Source organism: Vigna umbellata, chromosome 1 (genome assembly GCF_029865625.1).
Source record: "Vigna umbellata cultivar VRB3 chromosome 1, Vumbellata_1.0, whole genome shotgun sequence".
NCBI classification, from domain to species: domain Eukaryota; kingdom Viridiplantae; phylum Streptophyta; class Magnoliopsida; order Fabales; family Fabaceae; genus Vigna; species Vigna umbellata.
In genome coordinates this window covers 95,242,137-95,268,632 of record NC_142165.1, presented here as the reverse complement: position 1 = coordinate 95,268,632, position 26,496 = coordinate 95,242,137, and the positions used below count along the sequence as shown (strand labels likewise).

The 26,496-nt window shown below is 31.9% G+C and overlaps 2 protein-coding genes and 1 pseudogene across 2 annotated transcripts; 1 reads left to right on the top strand and 2 right to left on the bottom strand.

Moving 5' to 3' along the window:
* The first annotated feature begins 4,692 nt into the window (after positions 1-4,692).
* On the top strand, positions 4,693-6,058 carry LOC124828924 (uncharacterized). Its single transcript, XM_047302319.2, has 3 exons — positions 4,693-4,870; positions 5,088-5,203; positions 5,311-6,058. The coding sequence occupies exons 1-3, from the start codon at positions 4,760-4,762 to the stop codon at positions 5,789-5,791; spliced, it is 708 nt and encodes a 235-aa protein (XP_047158275.1). The 5' UTR covers positions 4,693-4,759; the 3' UTR covers positions 5,792-6,058.
* Positions 6,059-7,195: 1,137 nt separating this feature from the next.
* LOC124828923 (subtilisin-like protease 4) lies at positions 7,196-10,302 on the bottom strand. Its single transcript, XM_047302318.2, has one exon. It carries the CDS (start codon positions 10,252-10,254, stop codon positions 8,005-8,007), a length of 2,250 nt encoding a protein of 749 aa, XP_047158274.1. The 5' UTR covers positions 10,255-10,302; the 3' UTR covers positions 7,196-8,004.
* A 4,112-nt stretch (positions 10,303-14,414) lies between these two features.
* LOC124828957 (subtilisin-like protease 4 pseudogene) lies at positions 14,415-16,637 on the bottom strand (annotated as a pseudogene).
* Positions 16,638-26,496: the final 9,859 nt, after the last annotated feature.

Genomic DNA, 26,496 nt, shown 5'->3' with positions numbered 1-26,496 from the left:
ATTTGATTGATATTTTAACAAATCAAAAAAATTTCAATATGACTGGATTTATTACAGTCGATTAAATAGATTGACTTTACTTGCAAAAATTTTTAATTTAAAAAAAAGTCTAATTTAAATTTAAATAAATTTTAATATAAAATTATATTAAAATTTAAAAATAATTCAAAATAAAAAATATAATATAATTCAAATTTATCTTAAATTTTAAATATAATCCAAAAGCAGTTATAAAAAAATAAAATTAGGTGAGTTGCAAACGAGAAGAGTTTTTAGTGAATTAAACTTAAAATTGATTCATATAAAAATTTTAATATCTTTTTTTCATTCTAACCGACTCAAATTTATGATAAACCAATTAACTCACGAATTCCAACTCATTTTAATAACATGTTAATCTTTTTTAGAGAAGTTTTTGTCTAACCACATTAAACATAAAAAATAAAAAATGGAGCATTTAGTTTTTCTTTTCTACTTCTGAATTTTTAAATATACAGTGTTCGTAATATTTTAAAATATAAAATAATATAAAAATTAATAATTGATGAATAAATTATTATTTTTATATTAATTGATTACAGTTTATTAATTTACATTTTTTTAACTATAATAGTTTTATTTATTTTTAATAAGGTATTTATTGTTTAAGATCTAATTACTTGGTTTTAAGATTATAAACTTTTAATTAATTTACTTATAATTTAAGCTTAGATTGATTATGTTATTAAAGATTATTTTCCTAATATAATTTAAAAGATTAAATAAATTCAAATAAATTATGGTAAATTTCTTAAAAATATGTTTTTAAACAGTGCATAATATTTTAAAGCATACTTTAATGGAAAATAATGTATACAGAGTAAAATTATTTAGGTAATGAATTAAAAACTTTATTTATTTTTAATTATTAATTTAAAGTTAGTTTATATGTGTGTGTATTTATTGTTTTGTCATGTAAATTAAAAGAGAAAATCAAAATTCAAATAAATTGATAAAATCTAATTTAATTTTACAATGCTATCATATTTATCACCTCCATGGTCTATCAGGACAATTTCAAGGATTATGATCTTTATTGGGAAGAGAATTTATACTTATTATGTACAAAAATCAATAATTTTATTTTTGAATTTGATGAAATTAAACTCCATGAATCTTATAAATGGTTTTGGTCTTATAAATGGGTCAAATGTATCAATTTGTAAATAAATATATGAACAATATCATGAAAACATACATTAAAGTATTTCAATTTTACCCATAGTTACACATTCCTTGACAACCAACATCACCAAGTTAAAAAAATTATCTATTGTATCTATTTTACATGACACATATTAATGACGTGATGGCTTAATAGCTTTTAAATGCCAAATATCTATAATTCTAAAAGGCTATTCATTTTACTTGTTATTATTACAACACTTAACTAACATTTCAAACTATGGTTACATTTCAACGATCTTAGCATGTCTTAGAATGTTTACTTCAACTAAGACAATATAAGAAGATACATGTTATTTCTCAAATTATGGACCTAATACAATACATGCATAAGAGTTAATTGTTGAAAAGGTTGATCTAGGCACAATTCTTTCACTATCAAAAGGTTTTCTTTAACAACAATTTTACATTATCTAATATTACTTTCACATTATAATTCTTTTTACAGGAGTAATTTTACCTTGAATATACGTATGATATATAAGAGGTTATAAAATTAACTATAATGTAACTAAATATTTGTTAACGTCATTGTGTCATGATCAAGTTAAATAAATTTTATGAACTCCTTAATGCATATTGTTATACCTCTCATATGTTTTACATCCATAAAGTTTTATTAAATTGACCCCATGATGATATAATTTGCCTTTCAACAAACTTTTTTTTTTCTATTTCATTAAACTTGGATTAATTTCATAAATAAGATATAAGAGGAGGCATATTAGTGCTTCTATCACTTTCATTTTATAAACTTAAAAGTTATATGCAAATAAAGTATTACAAATACAAAATAATAGAGCTGTCAAAATGGGTAATCCGGTTCGATTTGGCTCAGTCTATCATGGGTTGGTCACTTAGTGAGTCAATCCAATCCGGCTCACTTATTAGCGAGCTGAAAAAATTCGAACTCGGTCCGATCCACCACGGGTTGGTGGGTTAACCAGGCTGGCTCACTTAATTATAAGTTTTTTTAAATAAAAATTATAATTTTTTTAATTCAAATCTAAATAAATTTCACTCTACAATGATGTTAAACTCCAAAGATAATTCAAAATAAAAAAAATATAGGTTAAACCACTTTCGCAATCCCAATTTATGTTGGATTTTCCCATTTAGATCCCTTTATTAGTTTTTTTTCCCAATTAAGTCCTTAAAAGTGAAAAATTGACTCAATTAGGTTCCTCTAGTTAAATTGGTTTAACGAGATTAAGTTTTTGGGTGTTGCTCCCTCCATCACCACCACTTCTCCCTCCACCTCCCCAACCTTCTCAAAAAAAAATTAATTACAAAAATAACCTGTTTTTACTTTTAACCCTATTTATTTACTTTAAACTCAAACCCTATATTTCTATTCATTTTTACTTTTTACTCCGCCGCACCAACTCTCCTTCTCTCTCTTTTCAGATTCCCAAATCCCCCACTCCACCACATTCGTTTGTTTTAATTACAAAAATATTAATATAATAAAATTATATATTTCATATAATTAAACTAATAAATAATTTTTTATATAATTATAAAATTGTTAAAGAATACAAAAACCATATATAAAAAATATATATTATACAAAAACATTAAAACAAAAAACTACTTATATATAACTGCAAAATACAAAAAAATATAAATATAAACTAATAACAATAAAGATCTTCAAAAATACATTATTAAAATACATCAAAAATATATTAAAAAATAATACATCAAAACATATAAATTACATTATTAAAATATCTTCAAAATTAATATAAAAAAATAAACTAATAAAAATAAACTGAAAAATAAACATGTAACTTTAAACGGATGTAAGTATCCGTGAACGGATGTCAACATCCGTTTAAGGCAAAACGGATATCGACATCTATTTTCCCTTAAACGGATGTTGACATCCGCTCAGGGATGCTCACATCCATTTAAAGATTATACGTTTATTTTTTTAGGGTTTATTAAGCACCTTCACGACGAATCATTCAAGCACCACCTCACCACAACCACACACCGATCTTGGCACGGCTGATTAATTGCTTCCACCACCACTTGCAATCTCTCACTAAGCACACCAGCTAATGAAAGTCCACCACACTCTGAGACCACAATTCTATCACAATTAAAGAATGAAAGGAAGAAGTGAAACGTGAAAAAGAAAAAGAAGAGCATAATGAAACAATGAGGGGACGAACGATAAAGAGGAAGAAAAGTTGTCGTTGCATACATGTAGAGGATTGGAATGGGTAGAGGTTAAAAAATATTAACCCTAAAATTTTACTAAGGGTAAAATAGGAATGGGAAAATAAAGAGAGGGGTAAAACAAGAATGGGGTGGTGGAGGGAGCAACACCCTAAGTTTTTTATGACCTGACACCTTGACGTGGTAAGTTTTTTATATGTGTCATTCACAAAGCTCTATATATGGAATTTGATAACATTAAACATTTTAAAATTAGGGATTTCTCAAATGTTTAATGTGATTAAGAATTAGGGTTCATTGAAATTGGGATTAAAAATCTGAAGCAGAGTGTTCTTCTTAAATGTTGCGCGAAGTGATATTTGCTTAATTAGGGCTTTGGAGCTTCATGATTGGAGTAATCGTTGGTATATGGAGGTTCGACGTGAATCGCGAAGTCCTTGGACGTGTAAATAGGGACTGCGGAAGTGGTTTAACTAAAAATATGTCATACAATCCAAGCATAATCCAAAAATATGCACAAAAGGCGAACAAATAAGTTTTTAATATTGATAATTTTTGTATCACTTGTCAATTTATAATATTATAGTCTTGAATAGATAAATCTATAATATTTTTCTCTCTTGAAACATATTTTTTTATCCCTATTTACAATATAATAAAAGAAATGCTAACTAATAATATTGAAACACAAAATAATAAATAATTAAATTAAATTAGGTGGGTTGGTAAGCCAACTCAGCCCACCACAGGTTCAATCCAGATAAACCGGGTTCTAAGTGAGCCGGGTTGAAAACTAACCCGCATAAAAAAATTACAGTGTTTCAAACTCAACCCCCCATGGTGGGCTGAGTTTGTTCGCAAGTTACAACCCATTGTGACAGTACTACAAAATAATAAACATAATAATATTAATAATAATAATAAATAATAATAATAATAATAATAATTCATTATTATTATTATATATAACTTTATGATAATGAAAAACTAAATAAATTCTAAACTTTTAATAAATAAATTTTTTTATTTTAAGTATTTAATAATATTTTTATATTATTTATCTAATAAATTAAATATTTTATTTAAGTTATTTGAATTAAACATATTGATAAATTAAATAATAATATAGTGTTAATATATATATATATATATATATATATATATATATATATTTGTTGTATAAATTTAAAACAAAATTTTATAATTTATTAAATAATTTGAAGAAAAAAAAATATTATACCGAAAAGAATGGAAAGAAACTTATTTAAGGAAAAAATGTAAATGAAATTTGGCGGGTGCATACGGGGAAGGAGAATACAGTTGGTAGCGTCGGAAGGAGGAATGTGAGATGGGAAACAGCGGAGAAGTGGTCGGCAAAGAAGAGGTTATCACAAAACTGAAGGACGATGGCGACTTTGACAGGCTTCGTTTAAAGATCGTTCGTAAGCTTAAGGATAACGTATGCTTTCTTCCTGTTTCTTAATTTTTCTTCTTCTTCTCGTGTTAGGGTTTATATCAAATGATTTGAAAGAAGGAACAAAATTACTCTATCACACTTTACGTAACTGCTCATTACTTCCTAATTACTTTTAAACTATTCAGATTGACTATAATTTGTAAGTGTTAGTAACATAAGGTTGCGTCTCGGTAGTATTAAATTCAACAATTGATGACAGGAAGAGCTACGGCAACATATTGCTTCAATTGTGAAACAATCAGTAGCACTCAATCGTGCTGGAGCAGAAAATATGAAACCTAGACAACTTTCTGATGTTATATATGAAGAAGTTGGGTGAGTTCCCATAGCTATTGTGTAGTTCTAAGTTGCTATTTATTTTCAAGGCATGTCGGGTCTCTTTGTACTTAGTGTGGAATTTTTTTTTTTTTTCTTGTAACCAGTGATAAAGTAATGGGTCAGATATCTGATAGTTTATGGCAAATAATTCGATCGGGTGATGGCATGAAAAAGGAAATCATGGAGACGGTGCAATCTGTCTATGATAAACTGGCAAACCCGAAAGGGAAAGATGAGGTTATGTTGTCCACATCTGATGTGATGCCAATTCAGAGACAAGGGGAAACAGCTTCAGCTACTGAAATTGATGATACATTGCATGAAAATGAGCCCGATGAGCCGCCAGGTTTCACTCTCGGGCATAATCATCTGAATAATAACGAGGACCAGGACAAAGGGAAGGTGCAGGTTCAGGTGCAAGGATTAACTGCAGAAAGGAAGGAAGATTCCCATCCACCACAGGATACTCGTGGTGAAGATGATGTTGATGGCAATGCCCCCCCTGGATTTTCAATGGACGTGGAGCAGAAACCGCCTGCTGAATGCAGTGATGAAGACCCTGATGTACCTCCTGGTTTTGGTTGATGTATTGGAAGGTGTTTTATTTTTTCTTGTATTCCACAGCCATTGCTGTTGTTCCATGTTCCAGTTGTTAAATTTCTGTTTTCGATTATGATTAACCGGCTAAAAACAAGAGTCAATCTGGAGGCCTGTTGACATCCCTATCAAATATTGGATGCACTATTTTATTTGATAGTCTTAAGGTCAAACTATTACCTGTAATCTTTAGTAGGAACTGCTACCAGGTTTTTCTGACATGGATGATGGATCTTCACGATGAATTTTATTAAAGTCTATTGACCAAAATAGGTGCTCTTTAAGCAATAGTTTGCAGTTTGTATATGTTTTTCATCATTTTATTGTTTTTGTCGGAAATCCTTAAGACATTGAAATAATGCGTTTCCTTAGTGGTTTCTATTTATTTTTCACCACTACTCCCATGTTCGTCTTTTATTGAGGTGTTCTAACTACTAACTGGTATCAATATCTTGTACATTTTTCTAAACCATTCTTTCTATTCATTTGATCAGGGATTTGCCAAGTACATGGTTAGTTATCAATAGTAGCGAATAGTTCTGATATTGCTCTCGCAGTGTCACATTTTTCTGTGTAAAGATGCAAATAGTCTCTGCGTTGAAAACTTTTTAGTGGTCAAATCACAATGAACAGAGCAGACATACTCATCACTGCTAGCCCTTTCCACAACTCAAACCCTTCATATTGTAGCCAACTCACCCCAATTTTGCTTGACCTACCTCTAATATGGCAAAGCTCACACCTTTGTAGCCTTACTTTTGCCTTTCAACATCTTTGTTTCCTGTTGTCTTCATATCTTCCATGCTAACCATGCTCTGGCTCTTCTGTTTTTCTAAAATATTGTCAAATCTCATTGTCATCCATCTAGTTCAAATACAATGCCTGCACAGCCAGATTTTATTTTTCTTCCTATCTTCTTTTTTATCTCAACTGTTTTCTTTTTCCCAATGTAATACGAAAAGTCATTGTTTTGGGGGATTCATTTTGTTGTCTCTTTAAACCTTTAACCTCTGATTTTGCTTTTCAAACAGGAGATGAAGTTGCCTTCGTTAACATCTTGTTAGTTGCAACTCATGCATAACCTGTTCGAAACATTTTTGTAAGGGTAAGTATTGAGTTCTTACAATTCATAGTTCCACATTTGAATAATAGTTTTGCTGGCGCTCTGTTTTTTCTGAAAATTTCGTCAACTTGCTATTTTTGTTCAAAACCTCCTATGCTCTCATTCGCAATCATGTCTTAAATTGATGATGAATCTGCGTTTGACTTTGAATTTTGTTTGTTAATCATGAATATATCTTTAATTTTGGTTTTCTTTTTTAAAGCATTTATGTGTATAGTACAAAATATAAATCACTTATCCGTATAATCTTTTGTATAATGGCCAGTGCTAAAGTGTTGTTGGAGTGGATCAATCTGTGCTTGAAATCTCTTAGGAAACTGGACAGAATGGAGTGGCCTCTTAAGGTCTATACCGCGTAGGCCCAACATCTAGGGTCAACCTTAGAGTAACGCAGGCAGGAAATGGGGAAGGAGGCAGAGTTAGTTGTGAACAGAGAAAGGATAACTAATTCTTTTATATATAGGACGGGAGAGAATAATATAGGGTCATTTGGAGAATGTCTTGGTAATTGGAGTCTAGAGTACTTTACTCTGATTTGGGGAGGGCGGTGCCATTTATCTTTTATTCTACTGATTTTCTTTTAATTCAGAAGTCCATAATACTAACTCAGATACTGATGGCAAATTCCAAAGAAAAACTATGTCTAAGTAGTTATAATTCGTGGTTTACACAAATTGATCGATTAGTTCGTTTCCGAAGTTTCAGTTCAAAGAAAAATCTGGCACCTGTCCGCATTTTCTATTAAGCATGGTTATTTTACACCATGCTCTCCACGTTAGTTATTGATTCCTAAAAAAAAAGAAAAAGAAAAAAGAAATAGCTATTCATTGTTTGGTTGGCTGACGAATTTTACTTGAACGGAGATGTTACTTTTCCATTTCATTTTTGCACGCTCGTCACTTAACTTAAAAGGAAAATTTGAAAATCTTTTGGAGTTCACTATGCATATATGGAACAATACTAGAAAAAAAAACTGTCGTATGATTTAGGTTTGCCACTTAATACAAGTTGAAGCTTATTGTTGGAATATTACACTCGTCCCATTGTAGTACTGTTGGTGCCTGCTAACGTTGTTGTCTTACACAAAGTTGACTAAGATCGGACTCCTTACAGTGTGTTTCACAGAGACCCATTGTAAAAACCCTTGAGCATATTCCGCAGTTTCATTACCCGAATCTATACGGCTGAATGACACTGAATATTTCTGTTTCTGGTTTGCTTCTGAAAAGTTCAGTATATTTGGCTGGACCTTCACATTGACCCCTTCTGGCGCTGTAACATGGACAACATAAGACGAGTTGGCCTCACCTACATTTGTTACAGTCCTTGTGAATGTTTTTGGGGAACCAAGCACCACGGAAAACGAGGGATAGTTGAGCTCTCCTTCGAGAATGCTTGAAGTCTCAGAGCACTTAATTGTTTTATGTGCAATGATCCCAACCTCTGTATCGCTGTAGCCTAAACCACAGAGATAAGGTATATAATCATCAGGCGTGATATCATAAACTAACCCAGGGTCATTTGCTCTTGAGGGATTCACGTGGCCAGAACCTGCGGCAAAGACATCTGCTGTGTGAAGTGTTTCATCAACAATGAGTTTGTTTTCATGGTTGATTATGTCTGCAGAAGTCATTATGGCAGACTTTATGGTAGCTGGTGACCAGTCAGGATGAGAGCTTTTGAGCAAAGCGGCTACGCCACTAAGATGTGGGCATGACATTGATGTGCCGGACATGATGTTGAAAGTGGATTTTGAATCAGTACTGTTGTTAAGGGGGAATGGCCAGGCAGCTAGGATGTTGACGCCTGGTCCTATGATGTCTGGTTTCAAAATACCAGGACTGGGCAAGTTGGGACCTCTTGAAGAGAAGGATGAAACGGCCGGAGATAGGGAGTTTCCTATTACAGTTCCCTTGAATAAAATGGTAGCTGTAGGTGTTTCAGTTGAATTTATATAGGCTTTAATCTTAAGTCCAGCATCATAGCTTACATGTGTTGCTGGTAGAACATGCACATCAGCTGAGAGACTGAAGCCATTGCTTTCATCATTCATGAGAATCATGGCTGTACCACCTGCTCTTTTAACTTCCTCTCCTTTGGCGATTCTTCCTATCCCCCCTCCTCTCTCACACAAAACAACTTTGCCTCTAAAATCAACATCATTCAAGGATCCATTGGCACATAAGGCAGCTTGTTGTTTGCCATTCTTTCCAGCATATGTTAGGAACAGCGGTGTTGGAGAAAAGTCGGAAGGCTGGAAAACAGATTCCCCATCAAATTCTTGTCCATTTCCTAGCTTGGCTGTTGCTACAATGCTTCTGTCAATATTGCTTGCTCCGACAGTGAGGATCCAAGGCGCGCCATTAACCAAGGAGCCGTGAACGGGACCAGAGTTCCCTGCTGCACAACTTACAAAGATTCCCTTCTGCATTGCTGCAAACGTGCCTATTGCGGTGCTATCATTGAAAAAGGGAGGTGGCTCGTTTAGACCAAGGGATATTGATATTACATCCACGCCATCCTCCACAGCTGCATCCAATGCGGCCAATACACTGCTTTCTGGGCAGTCTTCTCCAAAACATACTTTGTATATTGCCAGGTGAGCATGAGGGGCAATCCCTGCTGCTGTACCTTTGGCATTTCCTAGTACTTCTGCATTATCAACAAAAGCACCAGCTGCAGTGCTCGCTGTGTGAGTCCCATGTCCATCTTCATCAATTGGTGTCACTGTTTCTTTCGTTGTCTCTGAAGCGAGGTTGAAAGACCTAGCTCCGATTAGTTTATTGTTACATGCTGTCCCATTAAGCTCGCATCTCCCTCTCCATTTGGGTGGTGGTGGTGGCATTCCTGCATCATTGAATGAAGGATGATTAAGCGTGATTCCAGAATCCAGCACCCCAACAATTACTCCCTTTCCAAAGTTTGATTCCTTCCACAGTCCCATTTGTCGCTCCAACCCCAAAAATTGTGGGGTATGTGTAGTTTGACGATGCAGCATCCTTTCGGGGTGAGCAGAGATAAAGCCATCTTTTTTTTCCACTTCTCTCAGCTCTTGTTCAGTGAGTGTTGCAGCAAAGCCACTGATGACGTTCCGGTATGAATAAATCATTCGTGGTTGATCCTCTGAGCTCATAGTAGTTGGTGGCATGAATGAATTATGCCAGCTCTCTACATCTTCTGATTGAGCAAGTGTCGCACCCTTTGGGCCCTTCACATGGATAATATATGTTTGTGAAATGGTGGCGGTTGAAGGTTGTTGATTTGCTTGAGCAAAATGAATATGGAAGATCAAGACAAAGGTTAGAGCAACGAGAAAGAAGGAATCCATGTTGAGCAGAACTGCAGAAGCTGTCTGCTGTAGAGAGAAGAATAAATGGTAAAGACTGTGATCTTTGGTTGGGTGTGGTTTAAACAAACTATTAGTATATATAATGAAGCTTGTAACACTGCCGGCCTGGGCTCATGAGGACCTGGTAACGTATAGTGAGTAACGTGGTATTGGCAGAATCATGACCGACTTACGTGATTTAAAATTTGTTTTTATGTAAACAAAAATTATATTATTTTTATTGTTTTGGATTATGACTGGAGAAATAATACCATTTAAGTATATGTTATATTTGATCAAGAATTTAAGTATTATGAATATCAGTAATGTTAAAATGAAAACTTCTTCTTCTTTAAAAATCAAGTAATTTAAAATAATTCACTAAAAATACCGAGATTAATCTTCTTGTTTAAAAATACTGAAGATGAATGTGAAATAAAAAATAAATAAATTTTAGCATTATTATTATTTACCTGAATATTTTATATTATAATATTTTTATTTTTCAAAAAATCAATAACAACAAATTTAGTTTCAAATTATATTAAAAGTTATAAATTATTTTTTATTTTAACCCCTTTCTTAAAATAATTAAAATTTAAAATCAATAATCTTTATTTTATTTTGTTTTTTTTTGTTTTCCTTCCCATTTTGAAAAAAAAAATCAGAAAACTCTAAAATGATAAATTTTTCTTTAAGAAGGTATTATTTTTAGTGTCGTCAAATGGGTTGAAACTCGAGAGTCAACATGGCTTATCACGGATTTGAGTCGGGTTGGGTTGGAAAAAAATGTGAAAATTTTGATGCGAGCCAATTTTGACCCGGCTCACCTGAGTTGAACCCGTGGTAAGCCGGGTTAGCTCACCAACCCATCTATTTTTTTATTGAAATCAAATTAATTAAATTAATTATTTAAATCTTATTTTTTTTATTGAAATCAAATTAATTAAATGGTTCTTTTGTCATGCTTCATAGCTTAGAATATAAAACAATAGAGTTCTTTTGTTTCATTTTCTTTTATATTAATTGATTCAATTATTACTGTTGTTTCAATTTGATCAATCAAAGTAACATGTTATAAGAATCTCAGAAAAAGAGAGTGAAAAAATTTAACCCACCAACCCGTGGTGGGTCGGATCGGGTTCAAATTTTTTCGGCTTGCTAATAAATGAGCTGGGTTAGGTTGACTTACTAAGTGGCCAACCCGTGATGGGTTGGGTTATCCGTTTTGACAGCTCTAATTATTTTAGGAAAAGAACCAAATTATCTTTCTCTTATTTTAATTTTTAATATTTACTTTTTTTTAAATCTCCTTTAACAAGCAAATAAAGAACAAAAATCACAAAAAAAATCTCTCAAAAATTCAGTTTTCAAATTTTAAAAGGTTTCTTATATCAAACATTAAAAAATCAGTTGACAATTCGACTCATTTAAAGAAATAATGTTCTATTGGACCTGTTTGAAGAATTTCTTTTAAGAAAGATATTATTTATGAAAAAAATTTTGAGGATGTTAATTTTGTAATATAATTTGAAATAAAATTTGTTAATATTATAATAATTTGTAAAATAATAAAGAAAAATAAATGATTTTAAAATTTTACAATATTATAATCATTATTGTTATTATTCTTATTATTGATCATAAATATACTTTTATTATAATATTAACAAATTTAATTTTAAATTACATTAAAATATCATAAGACGTTTTTTATTTCGTTCCTTCCATTAAACTAATTAAAATTAAAAATTTAATATTTTTAATTAATTACTTTAAATTATTGTTTCATAATTTTAGTTTTAATTTTTAACTTTTTATTTGTCCTCCTCACTCTGGAGAAAAAATAAAACAAAAATAGATTTCTTTCGATAAATAATATAAAAAATCAAATAAATTTATTTTAAAATATTAGTTTGCAAAAAAGAATATTGTCTATCAATTATAATTTTGTATTATAGCTCTGGGCCCACAATTGCGCATTAGTCTCTGGTTGGAATATAGTGAACTTGACCGGCATCGTTATATCCGTAGCTACCATCACTCTATTTTCAGCGACTCTGATTATTAGACTTTTAGCAACCATTTGTCATGCCAGAGAAAGAGCATTATGGCAAATATTTCTTTTTCTCTTTCTTTTCATAATCTAGTCATCCATTAATACTTTTAATTTTCTGAACAAAACGTCTCACTAATTAGAACAACTATAGTTTCTATTTAACAGCACTTCCTAAAATCTTATTCATATAACAAGTAGAATGTGACCTCATTGCTTACAGAGGCTGTGGTGCCTCTTGGGTTGCTGCTACTGTAATTTTTAATTTTTAAACATTCTACGCTAAATCTTTAGAACGGCAAAATTATAATTTTTAAAACTCTGACAACTCTTCGTGTACAAACAAATTATTATTTTAAATGTTTGAGAATTCATTCAAAGCTTCATATTATACTCACTCAGAGAGGCTTTTAAAATTTTAAGTATATTTGGGTTAACAATAAATGTATGTTCAAAGGATATCTAACATTCATATATTAACATTTATTTATTCGATTAATTAAAAGTGAAAGTGATTTTTTAATTAAATTTCAAAGAAAGCTTACACAGAATAAACTTAATTATAAAATATTTACATGGATTAATATATATTATAATACAAATTAAAATAATCTAAATATATAAAAGGAACTTATGTAAATTTGTATCAATTTTTTTTTAATAATAAAAATCTTATATAGGAGAGTGGAGTATTTATAATAATTTTATCATGGTAAAACTAAGAAAGAATAAATATGTTTTTACATCATGAATTTTAAACTTAGTCTTATTTTATCAAATGTAATAATGTTAAGTGATATGTATGTGTGTTTGTGTACGTGTATACATATATAATACCTGCCTCTTATTAAACCTTAGTAATTTTCTTTATCAATTTTTTAATTTACTTTATAAAAGAAAATTAAACATTTTGCATAACACAATACAAAATAAATTGAATAAAACTAATTATTTTTTATAAATAAATAATTAGATAAACTCCATTGAAAATAAATTGAATAATAGCAGCACAAATAAATTAGAGATTAAAAAATATCAATATACTACTAAAATAAATTAAATAATAAGAACATAGAAAAAGAACAAACATATTAATATACATAAATTAAATGGTAGAAATATAAATTAATGAATAAAAAAATAATATAATTTTAAATAAAAAGTTAATGCAACAAATGATCTAATAATCATAATGACAATAAATATATAGAGAGAGAGAAATTTTTTAATTATATATAATTACAAGAATATAAAAACAAAACAAAAATAATACAAAATTACATAACCATACTCGGAACATACACGCGATCTTTCTCTAACACTAAAATTTGTGTATGGTAAGAGGAAGAATGGACCCTGTCTTCTAAATTTGATTGTTAATCATAGCCTAAATTAAAGGTGAATGCGTGTTTGACTTTTTCCTTTTGATTTTTAATTCTGAATATATTTTTAAATTTGGCTATTCTTTTTTTTATCAGATTTATATAGATCATGAATCTTCTATTTATATAATCTTAAATATAGTAACTATTTTTATAGTATTTATATAATATTTAAATATTTAAATATTACAAATGTTATGTATAATTAATTATTGTTTTTTATGTTCAGGTTATTAGTATGCTAATTAACTATTATAGATATTCTGTTATGTATAATTAGTATTTCTACAAAAGGAGATAAAACAATTCATGTGTTCGTTTTGAAAGACGAATCGATGGTGTATTTCTTTTCCTAATTTTCTTTTTCAAAAATACAAAATTCCATTTCACTGTCTTGTTTAAAAAAATCAAGTCAACATATCAATGTGCAACATCAACGTATATTAACTCAGTCCAGCCAATTTAACGGTAAAATTTCAATTACATTAATTTTTCATAAGTTGGAATTCAATTGAGAACAAAATCAAGTAAAAAGTCAATTTGAAACGAAAAATTTATGATGACCATAAATATAAAAGCATAATCTATTTTCAATTATTATAAAAACTGTATTATGATGACCATAAATATAAAAACATAATTCCTAAATTTAAGTTTATTATAAGATATCCCAGTTGTAGCTGGTCCCATTGTAATTCTGCTCGATGCTAGCAAATGTTGCCTTACACAAAGATGACTAAGATCGGACTCCTTACAGTGTGTTTGGCAGAGACCCATTGTAAAAATCCTTGAGCATATTCCGCAGTTTCATTGCCTGATTCTATACGACTGAATGACACTGAATATGCCTCTTTCTGGTTTGCTTCTGAAAAGTTCAGTTTATCTGGCTGGACCTTCACATTGACCCCTTCTGGCGCTGTAACCTGGACAACATAAGACGAGTTCGCCTCACCTACATTTGTTACAGTCCTTGTGAATGTTTGTGGGGAACCAAGCACCACAGAAAATGAGGGATAGTTCAGCTCTCCTTCGGGAATGCTTGAAATCCCAGAGCACATAATTGTTTTATGTGCAATGATACCAACCTCCGTATCTCTGTAGCCTAAACCACATAGATAAGGTATATAATCATCTGGCGTGATATCATAAACTAGCCCGGGGTCATTTGCTCTTGATGGATTCACGTGGCCAGAACCTGTGGCAAAGATATCGGCAGGTTGAAGTGTTTCGTCAACAATGAGTTTGTGTTCAGAATTCATTATGTCTGCAGAAGTCATTATGGCAGATTTTATGGCAGCTGGTGACCAGTCAGGATGAGAGCTTTTGAGCAAAGCGGCTACGCCACTGAGATGTGGGCATGACATTGATGTGCCGGAAAGGATGCTGAAAGTGGATTTTGAATCAGTATTGTTGTTAAGGGGGAATGGCCAGGCAGCTAGGATGTTGACGCCTGGTCCTATGATGTCCGGTTTCAAAATACCAGGACTGGGCAAGTTGGGACCTCTTGAGGAGAAGGATGAAACGGCCGGAGATAGGGAGTTTCCTATTACAGTTCCCTTGAATAAAATGGTAGCTGTGGGTGTTTCAGTTGAATTTATGTAGTCTATAATCTTAAGTCCAGCATCATAGCTTACATGTGTTGCAGGTAGAACATGTACATCAGCAAAGAGACTGAAGCCATTGCTTTCATCATTCATGATAATCATGGCTGCACCACCAACTCTCTTTACTTCCTTCCCTTTGGCAATTCTTCCTGTATCCCCTCCTCTCTCACACAAAACAACCTTGCCGCTGAAGTCAATATAGTTCAGGGATCCCGTAGCACAAAGTGCAGCTTCAGGTTTGCCATTATTACCAGCATAGGCTAAGGGTAGCAGTGGAGTATAATTGGAAGGCTGGAAAACAGATTCGCCGTCAAATTCTAGCCCGTTTCCTAGCTTTGCTGTTGCTACAATGCTTCTGTCAACATTGCTTGCTCCAACTGAGAGGATCCAAGGGGCTCCATTCACCAAGGTGCCAGAGAAAGGGCCAGAGTTCCCCGCTGAACAACTTACAAAGATTCCCTTCTGCATTGCTGCAAACGTGCCTATTGCGATGCTATCATAAAAAAAGGGAGGAGACACGTTTAGGCCAAGGGATATTGATATTACATCCACGCCATCCTCCACAGCTGCATCCAATGCGGCCAATACACTGCCTTCCGGGCAGTCTTTTTCCAAACATACTTTGTATATTGCCAGGTGAGCATGAGGGGCAATCCCTGCTGCTGTGCCTTTGGCATTTCCTAGTACTTCTGCATTATCAACAAAAGCACCAGCTGCTGTGCTTGCTGTGTGAGTCCCATGTCCCTCTTCATCAATTATTGCATCTGCTCCTTTCCTTGCATTCACTTCTCGGCCGAAATACCTTGCTCCAATTATTTTGTTGTTACAAGTTGTTACCTGGAATTCACATCTTCCTCTCCATCTGGGTGGCGGTGGTGGCATTCCTGCATCATTGAATGAAGGATGGTCAGGCACGATTCCAGTATCCAGCACCCCAACAATTACTCCCTTTCCAAAGTTCGATTCCTTCCACAGTCCCGTTTGCTGCTGCAACCCCAAAACTTGTGGGGTATGTGTGGTTTGGGGATGTAGCATCATTTCGGGGCGAGCAGAGATAAAGCCATCCTTCTTTTCCACTTCTCTCAGCTCTTGTTCCGTCAGTCTTGCAGAAAAACCACTCATCACGTGCCGATATGAATAAATTATTCGTGGTTGTTCCTCAGAGCTCATAATCGTAGGTGGCAAAAATGAATGATACCAGTTCTCCAAATCATCTAATTCAGCGAGTGTCCTATCCTGTGGCCCCTTCACATGAACAATATATGTTTTTGAACTGCTTGTAGCAAAATGAATATGGAAGCTCAACACAAAAGTGAGAAGAATGAAAATGAAAGCATTCATGTTTAGCAGAAGGTTTCTGCTTGACGGATGAATAAACAAAGGTTCTTTAATTGAGTGTGCTTTGAACACACGTATAATAGAAAATAGATCTTGTACAAAACAAAGGAGGCATATATATGCATATGTTAGAAGCCCATATTGTTTAGTTAGTAGTGCTACCCATATAATATAACGAGCTTGGCCGTTCAAATTCTATTATTTATTTCTGTCGTTGACTCTTGGTTTTGTTGAGAAATTCTGAAAGTGCAACCTTTTGTTACGTGTAAACGGGCATGAACCCCATAGCTCAACTCTATGGTAAAGAGCTGTGAGTGTTTTTTTTTTTGTGAATAATCTTTCCAACATTTTTTTACATGGTTTAAAACTATTGGTCTTGTTTAAACACATATTTACTTTTTAAGTATGGTCTAGAATAAATTTTTATATTTTTAAAGAAGAAGAAAAAATTAAAAATAAATGTAAAAATATTTGTGTACGCTAATAAATGTAGTGAGGTTAGTCAAATATTTTTATAATTTTACATTATTTTGAGTATAAAATTTTATTGGTGAAATGATTCTTTAGAAGCACCTTTTCAAACCTAAAATACACCTAGAAGACAGACAGAATAATTTCTTAATTTTGCCTCTTGATTAATATGTTTGTGTAGGTTACTAGAATAATTATTACTTATGACATATATAATATATAAACTAAACATTCCACAACTCAATTCAATTATGAAAAGATCGTTTTTAATATTAATATATGAATATTAAACTCTCCTATAACTTGAACGAGTCTTGGAATTCAGTAATGAGTAGAAAAATTATTCATGTTTAAGTCGTTCTTCTACCATATTTCTGAACAATATATACACTTTTCTATACATCTATTCTATACGTTTCTGCTATGTTCTATAACTGTGTTGCCTTGTCTTGCTAGAGCACTTACACATGCATGTTAATGCGATGAACGCTTTATGCACACTGAAACTAGTTTTTCAAAAAGAGAGAAACGTTAATATTGTTATCTATACGTTAGTTAACTTTTACTTTTAGTTTAATCATTACAGTAGTTCCAGTTCTTTGTTAGAAGTAGTAGATTGGTTTCTCAAATTTTTTGTTTTAATTATTTTTTTATTTTTAGAAAATTAAAGTAATCATGTTTTTTCTATAATATTAAGACAAGTCTTTAGTCTAGTTATTAATTGTATGATTATTTAGTATTATACAAGTCTTTTTAAGAAACAATATTTGGTCTTAAGTTTAGTACTTGAATGATTTGGTAGGTTTGTTAATGAGTTAAAACTTGTCAACTAGGCATATATTCAAAAAGAGGGATTACACACAAAAAAAACATAGAATTGAAAAAACCACATATTTACAAATTTTAAGAACAACAAAATGAAAAAAAAAAATTGAATGCAAGGCTAACTATACAACTACAACTTAAGTCTTCAATTCCCCACCAATGGCGGCGCCATTTGTTAAACAGCCTTATAATTGCATTAAGGCTAACAAAATCCAATAAATCCCTCTAACGTTGCATAAGGCAATATCAATCCAAGGAAGTGGTACATGTTAAGCTATAAATTGTATAATTGACCTTGCTAAAAATAGTATAAAATGCAATGGAAAAAAAAATGAGTTTAAACGAATATCTAATGGCTGTATAAAAAAAATGCATGATCCTATCTAAATGAACCTAGTGTATGCATGTGAATTGATCATAGAATGGTCTAATTGATGAAAACTGATGCAAAGAATGCAATGAAATGAATCTAACAATATTAAATTGGTAAAGAGGATGCAAAGTATGTAAAAACTCTAAGTGGGATTTACAGATTATGCATGAAACTGGAAAATGATTACATAATTGAGATTCCTATGTGACAGACTACATGTGTTTTTGTGCACTTTTTTTGGTTTACTAATAGAAACTGAGTTCCTAGGATGCTAATACAATTGTAATGACCTAAACAAATGAAAAGGGTCTATTTCCAAGCGGATGAGTAATTGACTTAAATGTTAAAATGAGCATTTGCCTAATCAGAAACTAAATGACAGCAAACACACAATGACAATAATATAAATCTGAAATTATGCTTAGAAATGGTAAAGTAGAGAAAGCAAATGCATAAATTAAAATAGCCAATTGGGTGTCAACTACTATGCACAGCACTGGAACAGGAAGTAAGATCAATGCAGAGTATGGAAACTTAATGCAGAAGTAGAACATGATGCAGAAAAATTATTCAGGCAAGGTGCAAATGCAAGATGAATTGGTTTTAAACTAAGGAAATATTCTACTTATAATCACAGACAATTGTTAAAGGCAGAAATTAAAGAAATGTATTCAAACTTAAAAGAGAACCAACAACATAAGATACAAGAAAAATCACAAAACTTAGGACTGAATGCTCAATTTAATTGGCTAATTGAATATGAATTTGCTTCAAGAAGACTTCTTGAACAAAACAAGCTCACTCTGGGGTCTTATAGCCTTTCTTTAAGAAACTGAAATAATACATATTCTTGTTCAATTACACAAACATATTGAGGTTCAATTCTGAAGAGAAACTTACAAGTTCTGATCACTAATGCTACAATGCCAACCCAGAAACCAGAAACTAACCATTCAAATTAAAGTAACAATCTTTTTTAAAAGAACCAGTTTCTCCCTACACCCTTTTCAAACCAAGATGCGGACTTACGTAAACACACACAAAGAAAAGCAAACATAAGATTGTAACAAAGATAATACCATAATGCAAGAAAGATCTAACTGGTGCATGAAAAGTAAAAGAACTGAATTTAAAAGACAAAAAAATTGGTAAAGTTGATAATCGAAAACAGATAATGGCAGAAATAACCAGCTGCATTGCATTCAAAAAGAAGATTGTACAAGAAGGTTACATTACAGATTCATGAGGTAACTTTGTATTCACAAGAACTTATAGCGCTATACTAGCCTCACACAGCAGATTCAAGACTCGTCCCATGGTTACTTTGCTCACCACTTCCATTCTATCATATTCCTAGTGAAAAAAGAAAAGAAAATGAATGATTGAATGATGACTCTATGGTGGTTCGTAGGTATCTATCTACTTTCTCTCTTCACATTGTTCTTTACATAAGAAAAAGAAAGGAAAACGAAAGCTGAGATCGAGCCCCATAGTGCAATTACAACTACTGAAAAAGGGTTCCTCTTGAGCGACATTCTTCAACTCCTCTTTGTTTGGTCAACGACTAACTCTTCAAAACACTGCAGGCCCTTGAGACAACTCCATCTTCAGGCAATGGCACAGCTAATGTGTGCTCTGGTTCATGAGTTAGGTATGATGCAAAATTAGGTTAACCTCCAACCATGGTTCAACCCTGAAATTGGGAAAAAAAACCAAATTGTTCTGCCTGCGCCTTTGTGACTGTGCGTTTTCCCTCCACCTCAGCTAGGTCAAATTCCTTTAGTCCAAGTCAGCCCTTGACTAGAGACCACTATGCAAATTGAGAGAATTCAGAAAGGTGTTAAAGTCAAAATATGCAAAATTAAAGGCCTATCTAAGCAAAAATTATTTTTATTTTTTTCCTTTCTTAGATTTTTTCTAAAAGGGAGAGAGACAAATTATTTCAAGACATTTTAAGTATCTAACAACAAAATTAACAACAATTTTACAAAAATCATATTTTAAGACCTTAACTAAAATTTGACTTATTCCTAATTATTTACAACCTAAAAAAAACTAAGAATGGACTTTTAAGAAACTAAAAAGGAAAAAAATAAAGTATTAACAATTACTAAAATAGTCTCCTAGAGTCTTGTTTGACAAGTTTAATAGTGTAGTTTAACAATTTAGTATGACTTGAAGTGAGACAAATTATTTTGTCTTTTACTATCACTCAAGTGTTTGATGCGTCTATTTAATAGTATATGTTGATGACATTGTTCTTACATATAGTGACCACCATGGCATCTTCCAAACAAAATAACACATATGCAATCATTTTCATATCAAAGATCTTAATAAACTCAGATACTGCTTGGGTATTGAGGTAGCACAATTCAACTATGGTATTGTTATATCTCAAAAACAGTGTGCATTGAATATTTTGGAGAAAACTAGGTTGATGAATTCAAAACTTGTTGACGCACTCATGGATCATAATACCAAACTCCTATCAAATTAGGGAGAACGTATTTCAAATCTTGAGTAGTATAGAAGATTAGTTGGAAAATTAAATTATCTTACAATTACTCATCCTGACATTTCCTTTGCAATCATTATGGTTAGCCAATTTCTCAATTCTCCATGCGAAGATCATTAGAATGCGGTCATTCGTATATTAAAGTACATTTAAGGATCTCTTAGAAAATGTCTATTATATGGTGCCAATAATCACACAAAAGTTGTTTATTATTTAGATGTTGATTGGACATGACCTCCTTCTGATAGAAGATCCACCTTTTGGTATTGTGTCTCCATTGATAGTAACTTGATTTCTTATAAGAGCAAGAAACAAAATGTTATGGTAAGATTAGTGCAAAAGTAGAATATAGAGCTATGACTTTAGTCACTTGTGAATTTGTTTGGCTTAAACAATTTCTTAAAGAGTTACAATTTGGAAATGTCACTCAAATGACAATTATATGTGACAATCAGGCGACTCTTTTTAAGTTATAATATTGTCTTTCATGAAATGATCAAATACACTGAGATTGATTGTCATTTCATTCAGGAGAATATTATATATGGAGACATCAACATTGAGTTCATTAACTCAAATGATCATGTAGTAGATATTTTCATTAAGTCTTTAAGGGGACTGACAATTGATTATATTTGTGACAAGTTTGGTACGTACAATTTATATGCACCAACTTGAGAAAGTATGTTAAATATATTGTGTTTTATGTTAATTAGGGAAACATAGACTTTTGATATTGTAGATATTATTGATATTGTTTTTTAACAATATCTTTTATTTACCATATTTATTTAAGTTGTCTATATACTTGTATCATTCTTCATTATAAATATATTACTCTATGTGTGTTTTAGACACAAGAAAATTAATCTTAAACATAGTTTTACTATTAGGGATGGCAAAAAAATTTGTATCTGCGGGTACCTGCAGATAAAATCCGCTACGGGGTATTCAGTACCCGCAGGTAAAAGGTACCCGCGAGTAACGGGTATTTTAATATCCGCTTATTAACGGGTCGGATTCGGGTATCAAACTGTCCGTACCCGCGGATATCCGCTACCTGTTAGAAAAATGAAATTATAATTTTATCCTTTAGTTTCTTTTTCTAATTTTCAATTAGGCTTTCTTTTATGTTCCTTGTAAAATTGGGTCAAGCCCAAGTCCCTTAGGGTTTATTTTTTCAAATCAGAATAAAGATCCTTTTTAGGGTTTTTTCTTCATATCACAATAAGGTCACGTAGAAGTGGTGACAACTTAGTCTGCGGCAAGGCGACAAAGGTGGCAGAAGGAGTGGTCGACGACATGAGGAGACGAAACCCTCGCTGCTAAACGTAGAAGCCCTCGTCGCGCAATTATCGCGCCCTCGTCACTACATTGTCGCGCCTTTGCTATGCTAAGAACGATCCCCTAGGCTGGTTGTCCGCTAAAAAAGAGATGGAGAAGGATATCTCCCTATGCGAAACCCTCTAAGGTTATGGCTGATGCGCGAACCTGACATAGAGAAGGGAAGAAGAAGGTCTCCTGACGCGACAAAAAAACTTGCGAGTCCACCACCAACTGCCAACGAAGGCGAGATCATGCCTGAGTCGCGCCTCCCACAGTGTCACCATTCTCGCCGCCGCGAGGTTGTGCCTCTGCTCGAGACGCAGAGCATTCCCGCCCTAAGGTTTGGTTGTCCGCAAGGGAGGGAGAAGAAAGAAGCTTGAAGCTTCTGATGGGCAACAAAGATTAACTTAAACAAAGAAGAAGAAGAAGGAGCTTGCTCCCCTTTGTTTGAGAAGAATAAACCCTAGTGGTTCTGATCTAAGAAAGTAAATGGGTCAGCCCATAATTTTTTTTTCGTATGTTATTATATGTTTACTATTACTTTTTATTGTTTTCTATTTTTGCTCCCTGCACCTGAGCTTCAGACAAGAAAATGGGTATCTGCAGGTAGGAAAAAATCTGCGGTTTTTTTTATGCGGGTATCCGATGAGTAGCGGGACGGACAACAAGTACAATTTTTTATATGCGAGTCGGGTTCGAGTATCACGTTATCCGTGCCCGACCCGTTGTCATCCCTATTTACTATGTTCAATAAATATAATTTTTAAAATACTTATTATAAGAGTCAATACATTTATTAATTACTATTCATGTAAACTCTTTTATTAGTTGAGAATACATTTATTATCGTTGTTATTCTCTTTTAATTAAAGGTACCATTGTTGATTTTCCCCTTTACAATTTCCCTTGTTAACTTAAACACTACATCTCCATAACCACCACCCTAAGTGAGGAATTGCTCGATAAAAAACGGAAGGAAAAGAAAAGTTAAATACATGAATTTGTCAGTTTAGGTAAGACAAATGGTAGGTTGGATGAAAGTGAGTTAATAAATAAAAAAACAAAATTTAAAAAATATGTTAAACTTCAAAAACCGTTTAACATTTTTTTTATTTTTTTTAAAAATTAAAATTAAGAAATAAATAAATTTTTTTATATGATTTAATATTTTATAGTATATTAAATAACATCTTATATTATTATTTTATTATTATTACTTTTAGTTTTATTATTTTTATTACTAATTTAATAATAATTATAAATATTATATTAAAATATTAATATTATTAATATATTAAAATATTAATATTATTAATTTATATTAAATTATAAATTATTAATATTTATAAATTTTATAAATATTATTATTATAAATTAATAATAATATTATTAATTATAAATTATTATTATTATTATTATTAAATTAATAATAAAAATAATAAAACTAAAAGTAATAATAATAAAATAATAATAATAATAATAATAATAATATAAGATGTTATTTAATATATTTGAAAATATTAAAATATATTAAAATAAATTAGTTATTTATCAATTTTAATTTAAAAACAAAATTTAAAAAAAATGTTAAACGGTTTTTGAAGTTTAACATATGTTTAAAAATTCTGTTTTTTTATTTAAATTTCAATTAATAATTAACTTGGTTTAATATTTTAACGTAATATTTTTGAATTTAACAAATTTCTTAATTAATTTTATTACAAATTTAGAAAATATTTACTTTATTTTAATATAATTTAATATATGTTATTATTTTAATAACTATTATGAAAATTGTAATAATGAAACTAAAAATAAAAATAAATATAATAATATTAATAATAATAATGTAAAATTTTATTTAATATAGTGTAACATATTAAATAATATTAGAATAAATTAATTATTTGTTAATTTTAAATTAAAAGCAAAATTTTAAAAATATTTAAAAGTTAATATATTCAACGGTTTTCGGAAATCGTTTAAGCCTTCAAAGAAAATGTTTTAAGCTTTCAGCAGTTTTGAAAAACTGTTAAAATCTTAGATGATTTTCGTATACCGTTGAAGATTTCCAGTATATACTTTTGAAAGAACAAAATCAGAATTCGATTTCTGAACAACCAAATTCTAACATATTTTTTTGTAAAAAGTTTCAAAAATAAGAAGTGAGAATTCAGTTTCCTAACAATTGAATTCTGAATTTTTATAAAAGTGTGCTATTCATGTAAATATTATCTACAGTGTGCTATATACTTAAATTAAAAATAAAACTGTTATATAAGAAAAAAAACTATTAAATGTATATGTCGAGAGTACTCAAAAGCTACTTTATTTATGGAAGCCCTTTTCCAACTTTAACTTTATATTGACAAAAACTATGATTTACATAGAACTAATAAAAATTGATCTATTACTATCTTAAATATGGATTTCATAAAATTAAGTTAGATTGTAGATTAAACTTCTAAAATTCTTTAATTAAATTAGAATATATTTATAATCGTATTTTAAAAATAAATTCAACGTGAACTAAATCAACACACACATATCTTTATTTGTAAAATTACCTGATAATTCATCCTCACATCAGTAAATATTTACGAAACCAATACATTTTCATGAAAATATGATTTAAATTATGTCTTCCCATTATAACATTTCTCTTAAGTTTATTAATCATGAATTAGTATAAACATTTCTAATTGAGTATAAACCACGAATATTTAATACTCTAGTTTAATTTAGGTTTAATTGCTTCCTTTGTCCCCAATTTGGTTGAATTGTGTCAAATTCGTCCTCATTTTTAAAAAAGTTTCACTTGAATCCAAACATAGAAAAAATTTGTGTCAATGTAGTCATCTCCGTTAAATACACACTAACGGTGTTAAGTGGCTGATTATTTGGCACTAGAGAATTAAAACGTGGCAAATGAGTCACAGTAGTGGTAATGACGTGTCAATGACGTGTCAATGAAATAGGTTATTGAATTGGGAAAATTAAAATCAGAATTCATTTAGGGTATTTGTGAACGAAAACTAATTACGGCATTTGAGATATTTGAGATATTTGAGATATTTGAGATAGAGTGTTTCTGAGTTGAGGAAGGGTGAAAAATCGCAATTGCGGCTTTTGAAAGCAGAACGCGTTTGGTGAAAAACCTTTTTCTATCTAACAAGATCTCCCTCAACCTGAGTAACAATTTTGGCCGCAGCTATGCAAGATCATCATTCACCTGTATCAAACCGAATAAACAGACCAAATCACAGATTCCATGCCAATACACTCAAAGCTTGTCCTTTGGAATAAGCCATTTTATCCTCTGCTATATCCAACACATTAAAACAAGGGTGACAAATTGACATTTCAAACTGCATCATTAGTTCAACATCCTCATGTTCATTGACTTCAACACCAAGCACCAAAAATTTTGTCATCCTCAGCCTGTAACACAACCTATCAGATTAGCCCATTCCCTCAACGTTTCTATGATACAACATTCATCAGATTAATTCAAAAAAAAAAAGGGGCCACCACTGTTTCGGACACAACACACATCTATCGTTCTTAATCTCAGAAGTCGAAACACCAAACTAATCAATAAATGAAAAAAGGGAATGAGAAAAGGAGAGTGACGGCGCCGGTGAGGAAGTGGGCTCCGGCGAGGGCAGCGGGTTCCATCGCCGGCACGACCCTGGTTCGTGGTCCGAAAGGTGGCGACTGGGCGCGGAGGCTATGGCAGAAGAGGAGATCGGACAGAGTGGCCCTTGGCGGCCTCGGAGGCTCGCGGCGGCCGACTTCGGTGGAGGTAGTGGCGGTTGCAGGGTGCAAGGCGAGTTCTTCCCGCGCGCGAAGAGGAAGGGGGAATGAGTTGGCGACGACTTGGACGGCGACACGCAGCGGCCGGTCTGACGGAGGCGGCAGTGTGCGCGGAGATGATGCGGTGGCCGATCTCGGCTGGGAAAGGGAGATTTGAGTTTTGTGCGTGGTTGTCGAGTGAGTAAGAAGAATAAGAGAAAGTGGGGGTTTCTGTTTTGTGTTGGAGAAGAGGAGATGAATCTTGGGGAGGAAAGGGGAAACTGTGACTCATTTGCCACGTTTTAATTCTCTAGTGCCAAATAATCAGCCACTTAACACCGTTAGTGTGTATTTAACGGAGATGACTACATTGACACAAATTTTTTCTATGTTTGGATTCAATTGACACTTTTACACCACGTGAGGACGACAATGAAACTTTTTTAAAAATGAGGATGAATTTGACACAATTCAACCAAACTGGGGACAAAGAAAACAATTAAACCTTTAGTTTAGCACCGTAACAATTGTACAATTTTAATTTTTGATTTATT